The sequence below is a fragment of the Aythya ferina genome (genome assembly GCF_964211825.1).
Source record: "Aythya ferina genome assembly, chromosome: 1".
Classification (NCBI taxonomy): domain Eukaryota; kingdom Metazoa; phylum Chordata; class Aves; order Anseriformes; family Anatidae; genus Aythya; species Aythya ferina.
This window is the reverse complement of record NC_140296.1, coordinates 132,706,521-132,723,130: the sequence shown is the minus strand read 5'-3', so window position 1 is coordinate 132,723,130 and position 16,610 is coordinate 132,706,521. Positions and strand designations below refer to the sequence as shown.

Below are 16,610 nucleotides of genomic sequence, written 5' to 3'. Positions count from 1 at the left end.
TCATTACTCTAATATTTTTTTAATGAAAAGGTGTAGAACTTTCATAATTATGTATGAAAGTTTCATTACATAATTAGTATGAAAGTTCATCTCTTCTGTTCACTTTCATGAGTCAGACTTCCTTGTGTAAGTAAGGTGAGGAAAATGGTCACGTTTTTCTAAGCTGTTACTGTGGAAAATGAAACATCGTGATGTGCTTTCTTCCCTGATGTATTTTTTATGATTCTAAAAATTACAGCACTTGTAGCAAATATGCTTTCATTAGATTATCAGTAGGAAAGCCATTCAAGAGACAAAGCATCTTGGGAGATGTTATGCAAACATTTATGATTATAAAATATATTATTTGCTTAACACTGTTTCTTTCTACTCCCTGCATTTTTTAAATAAAAAGGGATATTTTTGCACAATGTAAGTTAGAATTCAAAGATTCTTACAGGCTAGAGCCTAAAATCCATAATGGCTTTCATTAGTATTGTGGTCTTTTTGACTTTTTTGTTTGTTTAATTTCAAGTTCTTATGAATTCCTAGTAATTTCCTGAGGTTTTAAAAAAAAAAAAAAAAAAAAAAAAAAAAAAAGGACATGTTTATCATCTTTTCTCTCCTTTGTCATTACTGCAAGACAAAGCACTTGATCTAAAATCCATGGAAATCAGTCAATTATCTTTAGTGATCTCTTGATCAGATCCATGGCATAAAACTCAGAGGCTGCACAGAACTTCATTTGCTTTTGAAGGATTTGATTGCACAAATTGTGTGGCAGGATAAGAGTTGTATGGGCAGAGGCAGAGCTGAACAAGGTTCAGCACTGGTCTTTGCCTTGCTATATTGTAGACAAGCTGCGTCTCAGCTTACAGGATCTCTCAGCTTTTTGATTAACACAGTGGACTCAGTCTTACAGTCCCTCTGTTTAAATAACCCTCCCTGAAGCCTGTGGCATTTCCAGATGCAGAGAATTTGCAAGAGTGAGGGCCTTGAGAGCAGGTTATATTGAATGGATTATTGATTTTCTGTTTCTTAGCATTCACTAATATCCTCAGATCAATGTTTTATATTATCCAGCATGTAAAAAATGATTTAAAAAGCTGTATGCACTGCACCTGTTTTTTACTTTTCTTTTTTTTTTTCCATTTTTGTAATGTAATACATATAACTTCATGTTACATTCCTTGGTCTTGTGATGTAAGTCACATATTACTGCCTGTGCTGATTTTCTTCCCACTAAGTAGTTCTTTCTCTTAGAATACTTCTTTTTTATTAATATTATTTTTTTACATTTTTATACCTGCTTCCTGGTGATGGTTCCTGATTGCCTGTCTTGTCTGATAACTGACGTTCATTAATTATTTACAGAGAAAAAAAAAAAAAAAATCAAACAAAAGCCTCTATTGCAGCCTGATCCCATCTAGAACTTGTTAAAAACAAAACAAAACAACTCTTGTTACTACTCAACTATGTAGTGTTGCCACAAAAAAAAAAAAAAACACCTGCCAGCCTCCTCCTCCTCCTCACTTCAGTGATTCCAATGTTTGCTGTCTTCAGTGGTGTATAGATTCCAGGCATCACTGCAAGAATGCAAACTTCTGCAATCCCATATAAATACTTTTTGACCCTTTGTATAACATATTTTGTCTTTGCTTAACTAATCCTTTTATTTTATTTTTATGTTTGCTGCATGTGAAAGTCCCCATTTTCATTTTGGTTTTTGTTTTGCTAATAAAGCAATTCCTTTTCTGTATAGATCATTTTATTTACCAAGCTGTTGCTTCTCCATTGCTCTCCTGTATGAGAAATCTTTATTTTTATTTCACTTACTGATCACCTCTTCCCACACTTTTGACTGTTTCTGTGTATTTCTAATGAAGCATAACCAAAGTCCTCATTATGCTGTCTGAAACTCTTACCTATAGGACATCAGAGACTACCTTGTACAATGACCTTTTCTGACATCATCTTGCTTACTGCATGCTTATAAGTTTACTAAACCCTGTTCTTGCAACATCCTTTCTAGCATTGAATGTTTAGCTAGTAGTGTTTCATAGACAAGCAGGCAACCAGCACTGCCCAAATTGATCTTTTTTGTGTTTGTTTGGTTTGTTGTTTGTTTATTTTTGTTGTTGTTTTTGTTCAATTTGCATGCTGTTGTTTGGTTTCTCTTCATGATGTGTCAATGTGTACAAGACTATGGTGCATCCGTGCCCATCCATCACCGGACTCTTGCTTTCTCCATTTGTCTTGGTCTTCTGCCTGCCAATTTCAGATCATGATGCCACCACTAGCCTGAATCACTTTACAGTTTGTCTTTTTGCTTAGCTAGCATCCTTGAATTTTAATTTCCATCATTAACACTTCTCTGGGGCACTCATGTTAGCTGCCTTGTTCTCCAGTAGTAATCAACCTTCATGTATCTGATTACTTTGTAGTTGACCATTCTTCCTCCTCCCCCTCTTTCATCCTCCTTTCCCAAAACTCCCTTTATTTTTTTCCTGGGGTCTTTAAGGGAATTAACTCTCTAACGGGGATTTAGTGCTTTCATGCCTTGCTTCTTGGCTTTGGCTGTGCCATGCCAAGAAACTGTCTTAGGCAGTGGAAAATTGGGCTTGTGATTAACCAACTGCTCCATGTTTGTCCCTTACTTGTGTTTTAGAGAAGGATGAGGCTGCAATTGAGAGTTCTGAGTACAATGCCACGTCAGTAGCTGATGTGGACAAGCGGGTGAAACGGCGGCTACTTATGGGTAACACTTTTCTTCCACTTCCTTTGTTGTGCTCTCACTTTTGTCTGTATGTGCGTGGGGGGCGGGGGGAGAGTTTCTCTTTTGGTCTCATTTGGTCCTTTTGGTTTTGATTTGGCTTGTGTTTTTTGTTTTTGTTTTTTAGCTGACTTTATCTGTGCTGAAAGGTCACTGATTTTGTTAAGTTCTCATCTGTTGTACAACTTCATTTCTCATTTTTAAACTTTATTTTCCTAATGCTGAAGCATTAATGTTCAGTTTCTTCTGCATAAAAAGAAGCTTTTGCCATTAACCTTACTTACCTTATGCAAGCTACTTCTTACATGTGAATCGTGTGTGTTTGTGTGTATGTGTTGCTCTAAGATTCCTAAAGAATCTCATGTTGCAGACTTGCCTTTTGACTTAAAAGTAGATGATGATATAAAACAATGTTCTATTACATATGTGGTGTTAAACGAACAACTGAATTTGCCTACTTTTGATAAAAATTTAAATATTATTACTGGAAATTGATTTTATTTCCTTTGTGTACTATGTTAGTAATCGCTGAAAGATTTTTTCCCTAGTGACTAGTGAGCTTCCTTATGTTCTTCTTTCAAGACTAAAGCATGGCTTGTTTTTCTGTATTGGTGGAGCCTGAGAGTAGAAGAGATGAGGATGTGCATTGGACAATGAAGATAATTCTTTAGTTTCTCTAGTTAACCCATTGCTTACCTTTGTGCTAGTATTTGTGCTTTATGTTACTTTTGTGGCCATTAGTGAGAACGACCTTTTGATAACTTGACAGGGTAGTGGCTGAATCTCTACCAGATTCTTTTCATGTGACAAAGGACACAGGGTTGCATAGACTGCTGAATGATGCCAGCAGTTTGGAGGCTTCCAAGTGGTTTATTACTCTGTATTTTCCATTCTGGTGCCCTATACACCACATACAATATTTCTATTAGTTTTAATCATAGCAAGCATTGATGAGATATACCCAGTGAATCATTTACAAGATAGGAGTTCTTCACTCACATAAGAGATTATGGCATGATGAGATTCTGCTCTTTTCCCTTCTGGTTGTTTTTTCCTTTCCTAAAAACAGTAAGCCCATAACACACTCTGCCCTGCTAGCCCTTGGCAGGCTCAGCTCTGGCTGTAAACATCTTCACCTATCTAGAAGAACCACCTTTGGAAAACCAGAAGTCTCAGTTTGAGTTAATTGTTGGGCTAATAGTTGCAGTAGGTGACAACACTTGCACAATTTTCATACCACGTCATATCTTGTCACCCATGCTAAACCATCCACTTAATCATAGAACAGCAGACAGACCCTATGTTAGAAATCACAGGGTGTTGTTAAGTCTGAAATTGTATTAGATGATAATATTGAAGTAAAATATTTTCCCTCTTGTGAACACCTGTGCATATGTTCCTTTATTTTTAGAATATCTGTGCTTGTTAATTTGCAATTCGTTCACAGATCTAGCAAGTGACCCATAAAAATTTGTTGTTTAATGGTGCCCTGTTTAAACTGATTTAAGCTGACAAAAGCTATGAGGCAGCTCATCTTGCTTTCTAAAGGTGGTAGTAACACTTCTAGTTGTAATTCCAGTGAGAGCCATCATCGCACAGGAAGTCAGTAAAAAATCATAGAAAGGACCCATATACCATTGGAAAATGCAGTACTCAAGGTCTATCTACAAAGTGAGATTACCCAGCCCATGTAAAATGTGGTTTAGAGGGACTGAGCAGCATAGTGTACTGCTTCGCTACTTTGCCCTCTGATAGAAGCAATTATCCAACCTGAGAGTAAGTTCACAATGCTTACAAGAGTTCAGGCACAGAATTAAAAAGATATTATGGAAAACAAGCTTCTTAGTTACACTAGGCCTGCAAGTTCCAAGACAAAAATAGACTCTGTAAGTAGGTTTAGGGAGATAGTTAAAAAAATCAGTTTGCAAAGCACATTGTATAACTCTTCAGTACCTCCTGTATCAGCAGGTATTGGCCAAGAGCTGACAGTTTCTGGACAGCCCCTGTTTGAACAAGTGATTCCTTAGAAGAACATTAACTAGGGTTGTACAGAAATTTAATTAGAAACTGAGACTTGAGTGGGTAGCTTACTATTTAGGGACTTATCTGATTGTTTATTTGTACTCTACGTTATGATAGTCATAAAATCCATAACTGATTTTTTAATAGAGTTTTATTACATTTAAAAAGTGTAGTGCATTTCCATAAAATTCCAGATTTCTTCATGTGCTTTCTAAACAGTTGTTCTAGAAAGCACTAGAAAGTTCCTCAGAAAACCTTACCAGCTCTTGCAAATGGACTGCTGCAGGCAGTCTTGGAAAAGTAGGAAACGTTGATGACTATGCAATTTTAGTAATCGGATGAAAGATGCATTCTATCACAAGCCCTGAGACGATCACTACTAGTCCTCTGTCATTTGCTGTATTATTAAAATAACTGTGATCTTCATAACACTTAATATCAGTACAGGCTAAGAACAGTCTTGAGTTAGATTACTTTGGGAGAAAGCGACTGCTGTCAGATATGAGTGCCAGTGCCACTAATTTCCTACAGGAAGAGTGGCTGCTTCAGTATCTCATACTGACTCTTAGAAGGGTCTGTGTCCTAGTCATGGTGTGGTTTGTGACCTGCAGCTAAATCTTAAATAGAGAAAACTAGATATATACACCCCATTCCTTCCTGCCTGATTTTTTTTTTTTTTGAAGTCTTGTGAGGCAGACAAGAAACTGGTCTTCTTAGATGATCTGCAAGAGACTTTCCTTTAAAGCCATCCAGTGATTCTTAGAAATTTTCATCCAATTTCTTTCATAACATTGAGAAATACTGCAGGCTTCCATCTTTTCTTTTACCTCCCCTGTTGTTAGCAAACCACTTGGGTTTAGAGTAAAGAGTTCTCTCATTAAAAAGATGTCACTGAATTTTCTCCTGTCAGTGAAATGTTTTGCCATATTGATCTTCATACACCTTATTTACATTTCCTTCACTTCCACTTCAGTTGCCATTTTAGAGGGAAACCTTTAATTGTATTCCATCCAGATGGACTTCTGCTGTCTGCCAGAATTATGGATACTGAGCCACTGTTTGGTCTTAAGTCTCAGGAAATCCTCATATCCTAATTAAAGGTAATAATACTTTGCTCTTTGGGGAGTCTACATCAACTCTTAGAAGCAAGAAATTTTATGTTTGTTTGTTTGTTTGTTTGTTTTATATTTAAAAATACAGTCACTTGCTGCATTGTCGTCACAGACCTTACTAGACATATGAATCCTCAAGTTGCTTTAGCAACACCATCATGGTATGACCCAACTCCTATCCCATAGGGCATTTCTAATATCTTATTATCTTATCTTCCTATATGGTCAGAACTTTTGAAGAGGTTGGCCTGACCCATTTCTCACCATGTTTCATTTCCCTCCCTGTATTCTCTGCTACTCAAGCAGATCAGGTTGATTTGGGCTTGAACCCATGTAACTTCAGAACCACTGCAAAGGCTCTCTGCATTTCTCTCCCTCACCTTCTGTATACCTTTTCCATTCTTCCCAGAGGTCACTGTTGTAAGATCCCACTTTGGCAACAGAATTTTCTTCCTCTGGTTCTGGAAGGTATAAGGCTGATTTCTTATCTCAAGAAGACAGTTATACAAAGTTCCTTTTATTATATCAAAGAACAAGGAGCACTGATTGCATTGATCCTGCCTTGAACTTAAAGAAGTGCAGTAATTTCCCTTCCATGTTAAAGGCCAGAATAATGGTACAAATGGTAGTAATACCATCACTACAAACATCTTCGTAACACCCAAACTGGGCACTGAAATTCACTCTTTCACAAGATGTGCTCATCTCATTGTAAGTCAGGGCTTCTAAAGGTTTTGCCATTGGGCACTGGCTTCTTGGATCATCAGTAAGGCTATTGGCAGCCTGCTTCAGATACAGGAATGTAATTCTTTTTCTTTCCCTTGAAGATGATTCTGTGATTCTAAGCTGGCTCCCGAAGCCCTTACAAACCATTTTACTGTCAACTGAAGTGCTTGTATAAGCAGTGAAGTATATTGGAAATGTTCTGGACTTTGTTTTTGCTGAAGCTTACCTCTGCCTAGATTGCTTCTTCAGTGTAGGAAGCACTTTAAGTGATTTGTTAATACACACCAACAAGGACCAGCTTTTCCAGGCTGTAGCTTACATGTACCTGTATTACATTCCATCCCTGATTTCCTAAGAGTGACTTACAGGCAGGTCTTTGGTCAAGTTGCCCAAGTCCCCATCCAACCTGGCCTTGAACGCTTCCAGGGATGGGGCATCCACAGCTTCTCTGGGCAACCTTTATCTATTACTTCCAAGTATGTCAGTCAGGGAGATATAAATGTATTGCTGATCCTTCTTAGGTTAGGTTTACCCATTTGAACCCTAAAGTGGTACCTGACTTTATATCTTCAGTTTATTTTTTCCTAAACCACAGTTATCTAAGAATAAAGCTATCTTATTTACTCTGGCCACCAAGCATGATTTGACTTTGTTTTGTTTAGGAGCAGGAACCTGAGGAGCACTCTTCCCTCACCTGATTGCCTCCATGGCAGAACAGTACCTAGTTATACTTATTTCCACCCCAGATTATCACTGTAGGTATCAGATGTATACACACTGTAGGTGTCAGGCCATGTTGTTAATAAGCAGGGGTAGAACCATCACATGCAAGCTGAACATCCTCCGATCAAGGTACCTCATTGATTTTGTGCCTAACGTTAACAGAAAGGCCATCTAAAGCACCATCTCTGCTTCTGCAGTTTTCCTTCAGAGGCTTCTAGGTACTATGCAGCTCTTAGCCGAGCGGTCTTCTGCATTCCTCATTTCTGATGAAACAAGATTTCCCTTCAGGAAGCTTACATGTACATAAGTCAGGGACTCAAGAAGGCAGACGCCCACAGGGCAGACACCTGGTGTGTAAATGTCATATTGATAATCACGTGAGGAGAAATGAAGGTCACTTACTTGAGACATGTTGCCATATGCACATTCATATGGTAAGCCACCCTTCTCCCCTTCTTTCTCTTAGTCCAATTGGAAATTCTTGGGATTCCAGAGCTGACAAGAACTGGTGCTATGGCACTATGTTGGTGTTAAGGCTAAAAAATCTCATGTCTTAACTTGCAAGGATATATGCCTTGTATGACCGTGCACATGAATAACACATAAAAACTTTCTACTTTCTCTAGTACGCTGTCTTCTTTTTACTTCTGCCCCTCCCTATGGCACATTGTGATTCTGAGCGTTATCGTTGTATATGCTGCAGAGTATAAGCTTGGTAGAACATTAAGTAGTGTTGTGGTTTAACCCGTCCGGCAGCTAAGCACCACACAGCCATTCGCTCACCCTCCCCCATCCCTCTCTGGGATGGGGGAGAAGATCAGGAAAATGAAGCCTGCGGGTTGAGATAGACAGTTTATTAGGACAGAAAATAAAATAAAATAAAATAAAATAAAATAAAATAAAATAAAATAAAATAAAATAAAATAAAATAAAATAAAATAAAATAAAATAAAAATGATAATAGTACTACTAATAATAATGTATACAAAACAAGTGATGCACAATGCAATTGCTCGCCACCCACTGACTGAAACCCAGCCTATCCCTGAGTCGTCCCCCCCGGCCAGCCGCCCCTGTGTATATATATATATATATGTATATTGTTCGGCATGATGTCAGATGGTATGGAATACCCCTTTGGCCAGTTTGGGTCAGCTGTCCTGGGTCTGTCCCCTCTCAGCTCCTGCTGCACCCCCAACCTGCCCACTGGCAGGACAGAACGAGAAGCTGAAAAGTCATTGGCTTAGCATAAGCACTGCTCTGCAACAATTAAAACATCAGTGTGTTATCAACATTCTTCTCATCCTAAATCCAAAAGATAACACCCTACTAGCTACCAGGAGGAAAGTTAACTCTATCCTAGCTGAAACCAGGACAGGAGGCATTATGGCTTAAGCTTTGTAGGAATCATAGAATAACTGTTCTTGCAGACTTTCTAGTCTGTTATGCTTACCTTATCCAACTGTTGCCTCCAGTCTGGTGTTTTGTTTGTTAGGAATTCAGGACTTAATCTCTCTGAATCACTATTTTCTTTCCAGAAGAGATGTACAGTTCTTCCTTGGCTACAGGGAAATAGAATCAACAAAATGAACTAGGATTACCACAGCCTCATAATTAAAGTGATTTTCTCCTGCCAGGTGTAAAATAACATCATACCAGTATGGAAACAATCACTGGTCACCCTTTCAGTCATCCAAAGATCTCTACCAGTTCACTGTGAATAACTTCTACAAAGCCAAATCTCTGTCTTGAATTACTTTGTAACACACAATGTAATTCATATAGAAATCCCCCATTTTCTGGATTTCAAAACTCTCTAGTAGAGCCAAATTTAGTTCCTTTGCAGCTCAGGAAGGAATATTGTAGAACTGTAGAACTTACTGAAGCTGTGCATTCTTCACCTAAAATATTATTCCATATGATAGAAGTTTTCTGGCAAAAGCCTTTCCTTTTTCTTGAAAGAAAATTTTGTGGGAAGACTATTGCTTTTGCCTGGAGTGGTCTTCAGAAATAGGGAAACAAACTGGACACAGTATTCTGTTTTGAACACTTGTTTGGGCTGTGAAAAAAATGATACTGAAGCCCTTTTCATGGTGATCTACCACCCATGTTCAAGAGACACATTGGGATGTAAATTCAGACTACCTCATTATTACCTTATGAAGGTGTTCTACTATTTGGGTCCATTTTGATAACCAATATAGCCTGATAAGGGCTTGGGATTCTTCAGCTGCAGTAAACATTAACTGATAGAAACTGGAACCAGGGTTTCTAACATGCCATGTAATAACCTAGATACCATGCCATTAGAATAAAGTGTTATGGGCTCTGTTTTTTCATTAGAAATTTTCCAAAAGGCTTAGGTTGTTTTGTTCCAGTGTGAAATAAAAAATGGATTCTGTAGTATTGATTTTTGATTCTCTTTCAAAATGGAATGATAGTTTCCAGATGTCTCAAAGAGCAGGGAGATGGACAAGTTACTGCTTATTTTCAAATGTTCTGCCAAGGCAATTAACTTCTATCATAGTTACAGTCTACCAAGTATCACTTAATGCCAGAAACACCTTTTCAGCATTTACTTCAGTTCTTAGCTCTGTTGTCCTGCCTCCTAGGTGTCTTTCAAATAACTTAAAATGCGTCTTTATTTCTCTGAATGGTATTTATCTGATTTTAAAACGCTCACTGTCAGAAAGCCAAATGTGCTGCTCTGTATGCATCACAACCTTTTTGTTCTTTAATTGACAAAGCATTTAAAATGTGTTCTTAACAAGTATATTGCCAGGGGAATCTCTAAGTCAGTTACTAACAGTGAAACCAAGACCCCACTTTAGCTCTTTCTATCAGTTCTACTTTGCTATATGAAATCACAGAAAATAGGGGAAGGAATCCCTGAGGTTATTCATGCATTCTCTCTCTCCTAAGGGCAGATCTTTTCATCTTGAGTTATCGACACTTTTATTAATTGAGTTTGTGAATGGTGTGCTGTTTCCTATAAAAATCCCTTTTCTTCATTTCTTTGCTGATGATAAAGTCTCTGACCTTATCTAGAATTCCTACCAATACCTTCCATTGTTTCGCTTTTCCATTTTAAATGAAAGGATTTGTCCAAGGTCAAGAGATAGTGCTCCCTAGTGATGTTTGGGGTATTTCGGTATTTCTTAAATGCATCTTCCCTATTTAGAAGGAAAAATAAAATTAAAAAGAAAAAGGAAAAAAAAAAAAAAAAGAAGAAGAAGAAAAAAAACTAATGGTGCTATTTATAAGTGACCAGAATGGACTCATCCAGTGTTTATAAAACACCTGATCCAATCTATCAAGTGATATTCCCTGAATGTGTACTGTTCCCCTGAAGATGAGCCTGAAACTCTGAAATGAGAACTGCAGGATTAGTGATTCACTGCAAGATTCACCTAGTCATTTCTTCACACATTCCCTGTGTGGCAGCACAGAATTCTCATCCTATTTTCATGCAAATAAAATTCTACCAATCATGAAATTGAAACGAAATGAGGAGACAAGCATAACAGAGTGAAGAATTCCACATCCTGCAAGTTACCCTTTCTGTCTCATGTTTTTCATTCCCTGAATATGAAGCTCTTTCACTTTCTCCTTCTTTCTGTTCACAGCTATTTGTTTCTTTCATTATACTCTTCTGAATGCTCTTTCTCTATCCTTTCAGCATCACAGAACATAATTTGCATGAGAATAACATTGTTCTGACTTAACTGAAAATTCAATTATTTTAGTTGTGTGTTTAATTTTCTCCTTGTGCTTGTTGTTCTTTGAGTCTTTCCTTCTACCCTGATTTTATGCTGTATGCTGCATGCACTGCCACTTGCAGTAAAATTCTTTTTATGGATGGCAGCAGCAGTCTTGTCACGTGTCCTCTGTCTCATTGCCTTGTTACCCACACTGCTTATTCTCTCTTATTTAAAAGCTAGCTCAACTGTATAATCAACAGAACTTTTCCCTCCAAAATTACCTTTCCCAAGTTAAGCTTTAGTGTCTTACAAGTTTCGGGCTTAAAGAATTTTTTTGGTCAGAATTTGAGTGGGATTTTGAATGTTATTTTATCCAGTTAGATATCTTTGTTAGGCTTGGTCATGCAACTCACCTGCATACACCGGTGATGACACCAGTGGTAAAGCTGTTCCTTAAGATTCCTCTACATAATATAAATGTTAAGTGGAGGAGTGCACTATGCAAAAATCTAATATCTGTGGAATTCACAGAGAGCTGTTTGTTAGAGATTGTGCTGTGGTATCGACCTGAAGTGAAAAAATGAGATGTCAGCACAGGCTTTTTTTTGGGTGTGAGAGAAGGTGACATATTGTAGCTAAAAGTTATGGTATGATTTGATTTCAGGTACTCTGTGTGTGTGTGTGTGTGTGTGTGTGTGTGTGTGTGTGTGTCTGTGTGTGTGTGTGTCTGTGTGTGTGTGTGTGTGTGTGTGTGTGTGTCTGTGTGTGTCTGTGTGTCTGTGTGTCTGTGTGTGTCTGTGTGTGTCTGTGTGTGTCTGTGTCCACTCAGCTGGGCAGGATCTGTGTCTCCTATAGAACTGCTCTAATACTTTACAATCATACTGTTTCCTTTGATAACTGTTTCTTAACCTTAACATAATAGCAACTGGCACAGTTGGGTCATTATGTTAATCCTTACGAAGGCTTCAGAATGCTAAGAATCCAGATGCAAAGAATCATTACAGATTATGACAATTAATGCTTTAAGATTAGGCCTTCTCAGCACCTTTTTATGTGTTTTAGGATAGGTAAGCATGTTATCTCTTGGCTCAAACACAGAAGCAGTTTACAACTGCTTTAGCTATGGCACATCTGCTGAGGAACAGAGATTGTCAGTAGGTTTAACCCTTTTTGCCACTCCACTTGCCGGGCAATATTACATCACAGATTAAGATTTCTTCTGACTCAGTGAACTTTAAGCTTCTGCAAGTGAATTCCAAATGAAGGGCAATGAACTGCTAGACTGCTTTAACTTGCACTATGGGCAGTGTTATTGTTTGGCCAGTCATATAAACTAGGTAGGGAAAACATGTCCCTCATGTCCTCCTTTCAGCCATACTTATCTCTCACCATTTCAGTCTTAACAGAATACAGAAATTTGGGAAACTTGGAAACAATTCTTTGTTTTGAGGGACTGCTATCTCTTCTTCTCCCTACTGTCCTAAAGTCAGACATTGCCCAGATTTGTGTCTTCAGGCAGCATTAAGCACCTCAGTCGCCTTTAAATTTGAGAATCAGCACAAACCTGCCTCTCCATGTTTCCAATAGCAATTATCTTCAAATCAGTTACTAATTACTAATCAGTGAGAAAAGAGGGTACATGCTTGTTGTGACCTGTCAGGCAGCTAAGCAACACATAGCCATTCTCTCACTCCTCCACAGTGGGATGAGTGAGACAACTTAAAAAGGTAAACGCGTGAGAACTTGTGGATTGAGATAAGGACGGTTTAATAAGAAAGTGAAGAAGAAGAAATAAAAAATAAAAAAACAAGTGATGCACAACACAATTGCTCACAACCTGCTGACCAATACACAGCCAGTCCCTCAGCAACAGTAGCCTCCCCCTAGCCAACTCCCCACAGTTTTGTTGTTCAGCATGGTGTCGTATGATATGGAATATTTCCTTGGTCAGTATGGGTCAGCTGTCCTGGTTGTGTCACCTCCCAGCTTCTTACCACCCCCTTCAGCTTACTTAATGGCAATGCAGAAGCCAGGCTGTTCAACAACTAAAACATCAGTGTTACCAACATTATTTTCATCCTAAGTCCAAAACACTGTACCATACCGACTGCTCTGAAGAAAATTAATTATGTCCCAGCTGAAACCAGGACAGTGCTGCACCTTTTGTAGTATATGGATTTCACCATCTTTAGTTTGATGACATAAACCAGCAGATATGACCAATCCTAATCTTTTACTGCCTACACATTGCTGCATATATCCTTTTTGTCTGCACAAAGCCTGAAGAGAGAAGGTCAGTCAAAATCATAGAATATGATTTAGGATAGAAAATATAAAATAGAAATCATTAGCTATACAGAATTTTTTCATTTCTTCCAAGAACAACTTATTCTGTGGAAGGGTGTACTGTTAACTGTCCCCTCTCTTGTGCTTTTCCAAAGAGAAAGATGGATCAAGACAGCAGCTGCTGCAAGACTTCATTGGATGTAGGTGATGACTTGAGTGGCTTCTCTCTCCATTTTCACTTGACCCTATGTATGATTTCTGTTTTGTTTTTTTTTTTTCACTACTGCTGGCTACTTTTGGTGTTCTGTTAAGTCTTCTTTGCATGTTCATACACACATTATTGAGAACAGCTCTTTGATTTACAGTTGTTCCCTGCTCTTTCCAGTCACTGTTTTGTGAGCAAGAGAATGATAACACATAGGGCTTCTCGATCCTGCTGACTGCAGGCTGTCATGCTGGGTAACTGAAGAGATCAGAGAACCAATTCTCAATATCTCCAAACGAAACTCCTTGTTGCTAGATAGCTTGGTCTTCCTTTCATGCCTTATGGTGCCTTTGGGATAGAGCTGCATATTGATGAGAAAAAGGGAACTGACAATGATTACTAGTGCAATGTTTTTACACTTCTTATAAACTCTGGTAATAACATGCAATTACGATCATCATCCTCCACGCTGAGATCCACACAGCATTCATCTGTCTTTTTTCTTTTTCAGGATACTGTGTAGACCTGCACTGGTCTACACAGCAAAAATACACTACACTGACTGGTGTCTTGGTAGCCCACACAGTGGTGCATTGGCTGCAGATCAGCACTTGTGCTTTTGAACAGTAATACTGTAAACCCAAGTTATATTCAACATCTTTTTCTGAGGGCTCTTTGTGACTGCCGTCTGGCTCAACCTTCTTGTGGGACAAGCAGGATTGCACCTTTTCAGTGCTAATAGGGACCTCAGCTCTTCATAAAATTTTAAATTCATCAGTTACCTGCTTACCTGCCTAACACTTGTGTACCATGTGAATTTTTAGGTCTTCTTAAAAAAACACGATCAATTCCTTGTTACTTCTTTACTTCATTTCTTATAGCCAAGTACTGCATTTTTAGTTTTTTAAACCTTTTTATCCTGTAAGAGAATCATTTGAAAGTTTTATATTATCTTAAGCAAATTTTTATCACGCTGAATAGTACACCAAATGCTTTGATAGGTTGACTGAGACTTGGAAAGGGGAGTTTTGCATATATCTACAGATGTATACACACATTCCAGAGTGTAGGGTTATTTTTTTATGTACAACATAATTAGTGCTAATGCAAAATGATTGACCTTGGTTAGGACAAAGCAGAAACACCTTCATCTGTTAGATGAAGCTTTCTTATATGAATCCTGCTGCATATTATGCTAATTAAATGAACTTCAGAGTGGATTGAAAAGATTTTACAGGGATTCTCTTATCCCTGTAAAAAGTTACATTTAAAGAGGAATATATATGATCAGGGCAAAAAGTAAATTAAGACTTGGGAGTGCCAGGGCTCGCTTTTAATTTCTGTACTACTGGTAGCAATTTCTGTACTATTTGTAGTAATAAAAGCAATGATATTTAATGTTTCAAGATGATGTGTGCTAATGAATTTCAGAAGATCTTATAAGTGTAGGAAATACTGCCCCTGTTTTACATGAAGAGACTAATATATCACAAAATGTCTTGTGAGCTCCAGCACAAATAATTTGCCAGGGAAAACATAGCAGCTTATGTGAGACTAGGGAAGAAGTTTAGGTCTCTAATTCCATGCTCCAACTTTCAGAACATGAGCATTACCTATCAGAAATATGAACATATCAGATTCCAAAGAGATGCTTGAATAGGATATTGAGTAGATATGAATTTGACATACTCCTTTCTGTGTTCATGGTCCTTCTCCCTCTACCCCTTCAATATTCTTTATCAGCAATAAATAACGTGAAGTAAAAGTGAAACTCAACTTCTTTAGTCTCTTTTGAATAGCTGAATCGTAGACTCACGTAAGTTGGAAGGGACCCTGGAGATCATCTAATCTGACCTGCTGGTCAAAGGCCAACTATACCAGGTCGCTTAGAGCCACATCCATTTGAGTTTTTAACATCTTCAAGGATATAGATTTCAGAGCCTCCCTGAGCAACTGTTCCAGTGTTTGAATACTGTCATAGTGAACAATTTTTTCCTTGTATCAAGTTGGAATTCCAGATTACATGTGTTGCCTCTTGTCCTTCCACTGTGCACCTCCAAGAAAGGTCTGGTTCCATCTTCTATACACTGCTGCATTAGATGGCTATAGACAGAAACAAGATCTCTTCTGAGTATTCAGGATCAGAAAGCTGTTAGGGCTGAACAGCTCTCTCAGCCTCTTCTGTCATGTGCTCCAACCTCCTAAAAATGATCTTGGTAGACCTCCACTGAATCTGTTCCAGTATGTCCATGCCTTTCCTGCACTGCAGCACCCAGAACTGGACAAAGCACTCCAGATGTTGTTACTCCAAGTGCCAAGTAGATCACTTCTCTTGATCTTCTGGTTGTGCTGGTATTAATGCAGGCCAGGATGTGGATTATCTTCATTGCCATGAGGAAACAAACCTGAATCCCATTCAGAAAATACTCCTTTTTTTTTTTCTTTCTTTTTTTTTTTTTTTCCTACAAAGCTGCTTTCTAGCCAGTAAATGCTCAGCTTTTTCTGTTGTATGGAATTATTCTATCCCAGATGCAGGATTTGCATTTGCCTTCACTGAAGTTCATGATGTTCATTTCAGTCCATTTTTCCAACTTGCTAAGGCCCCTCTGAATAGCAGCCCTAAGTCCCTAGTCACCCAATTTGGTAACATCCCCAAATTTTCAGAAAGTGCACTACATCCCAATGTCCACATTGTTAGTACAAACATATTGGCCCTAATATCACTAGCTGAGGGATAATTTTCATGACACACTGCCAGTTGGACTTTGTACCACTGATTCAATCATTTGAGCCCTGATCCAGCCAATTTTCTACTTGACATATTATCCACTTATCCAGTGCATAATCATTCTGATCACTGTGGTTATAAGGATACTTTGGAAAATAACACCAAAGCACTTGCGAAATTTAAGGTGAACAACATCCACAGCCATCCCCTTATGGACAGAGCAGATCATGTCATTTTAGAAGGTGATCATGATAATCGGGCACGATTAGCCCTTAGGACGTCAGTGCTGGCTGTTCTCAAATCATTTGGTCTTTCATGTTCTTGGAAATGGCTTCCAGCATGATTTTATTATGTG

The 16,610-nt window shown here is 38.2% G+C and overlaps 1 protein-coding gene across 11 annotated transcripts in view; it reads left to right on the top strand.

Moving 5' to 3' along the window:
• The window catches only part of SCUBE1 (signal peptide, CUB domain and EGF like domain containing 1), a 277,291-nt gene that overhangs the window by 182,101 nt on the left and 78,580 nt on the right, over positions 1-16,610 (top strand). For 9 of the 11 annotated variants that reach the window (XM_084505749.1, XM_084505757.1, XM_084505748.1 and 6 more), the window contains one exon: positions 2,648-2,737. The exons of the other annotated variants lie outside the window; for them this stretch is intronic. In XM_084505749.1, the coding sequence (XP_084361875.1) occupies positions 2,648-2,737 (90 nt within the window). The remainder of the gene's footprint in view (positions 1-2,647; positions 2,738-16,610) is intronic. 11 annotated transcript variants of the gene reach the window in all.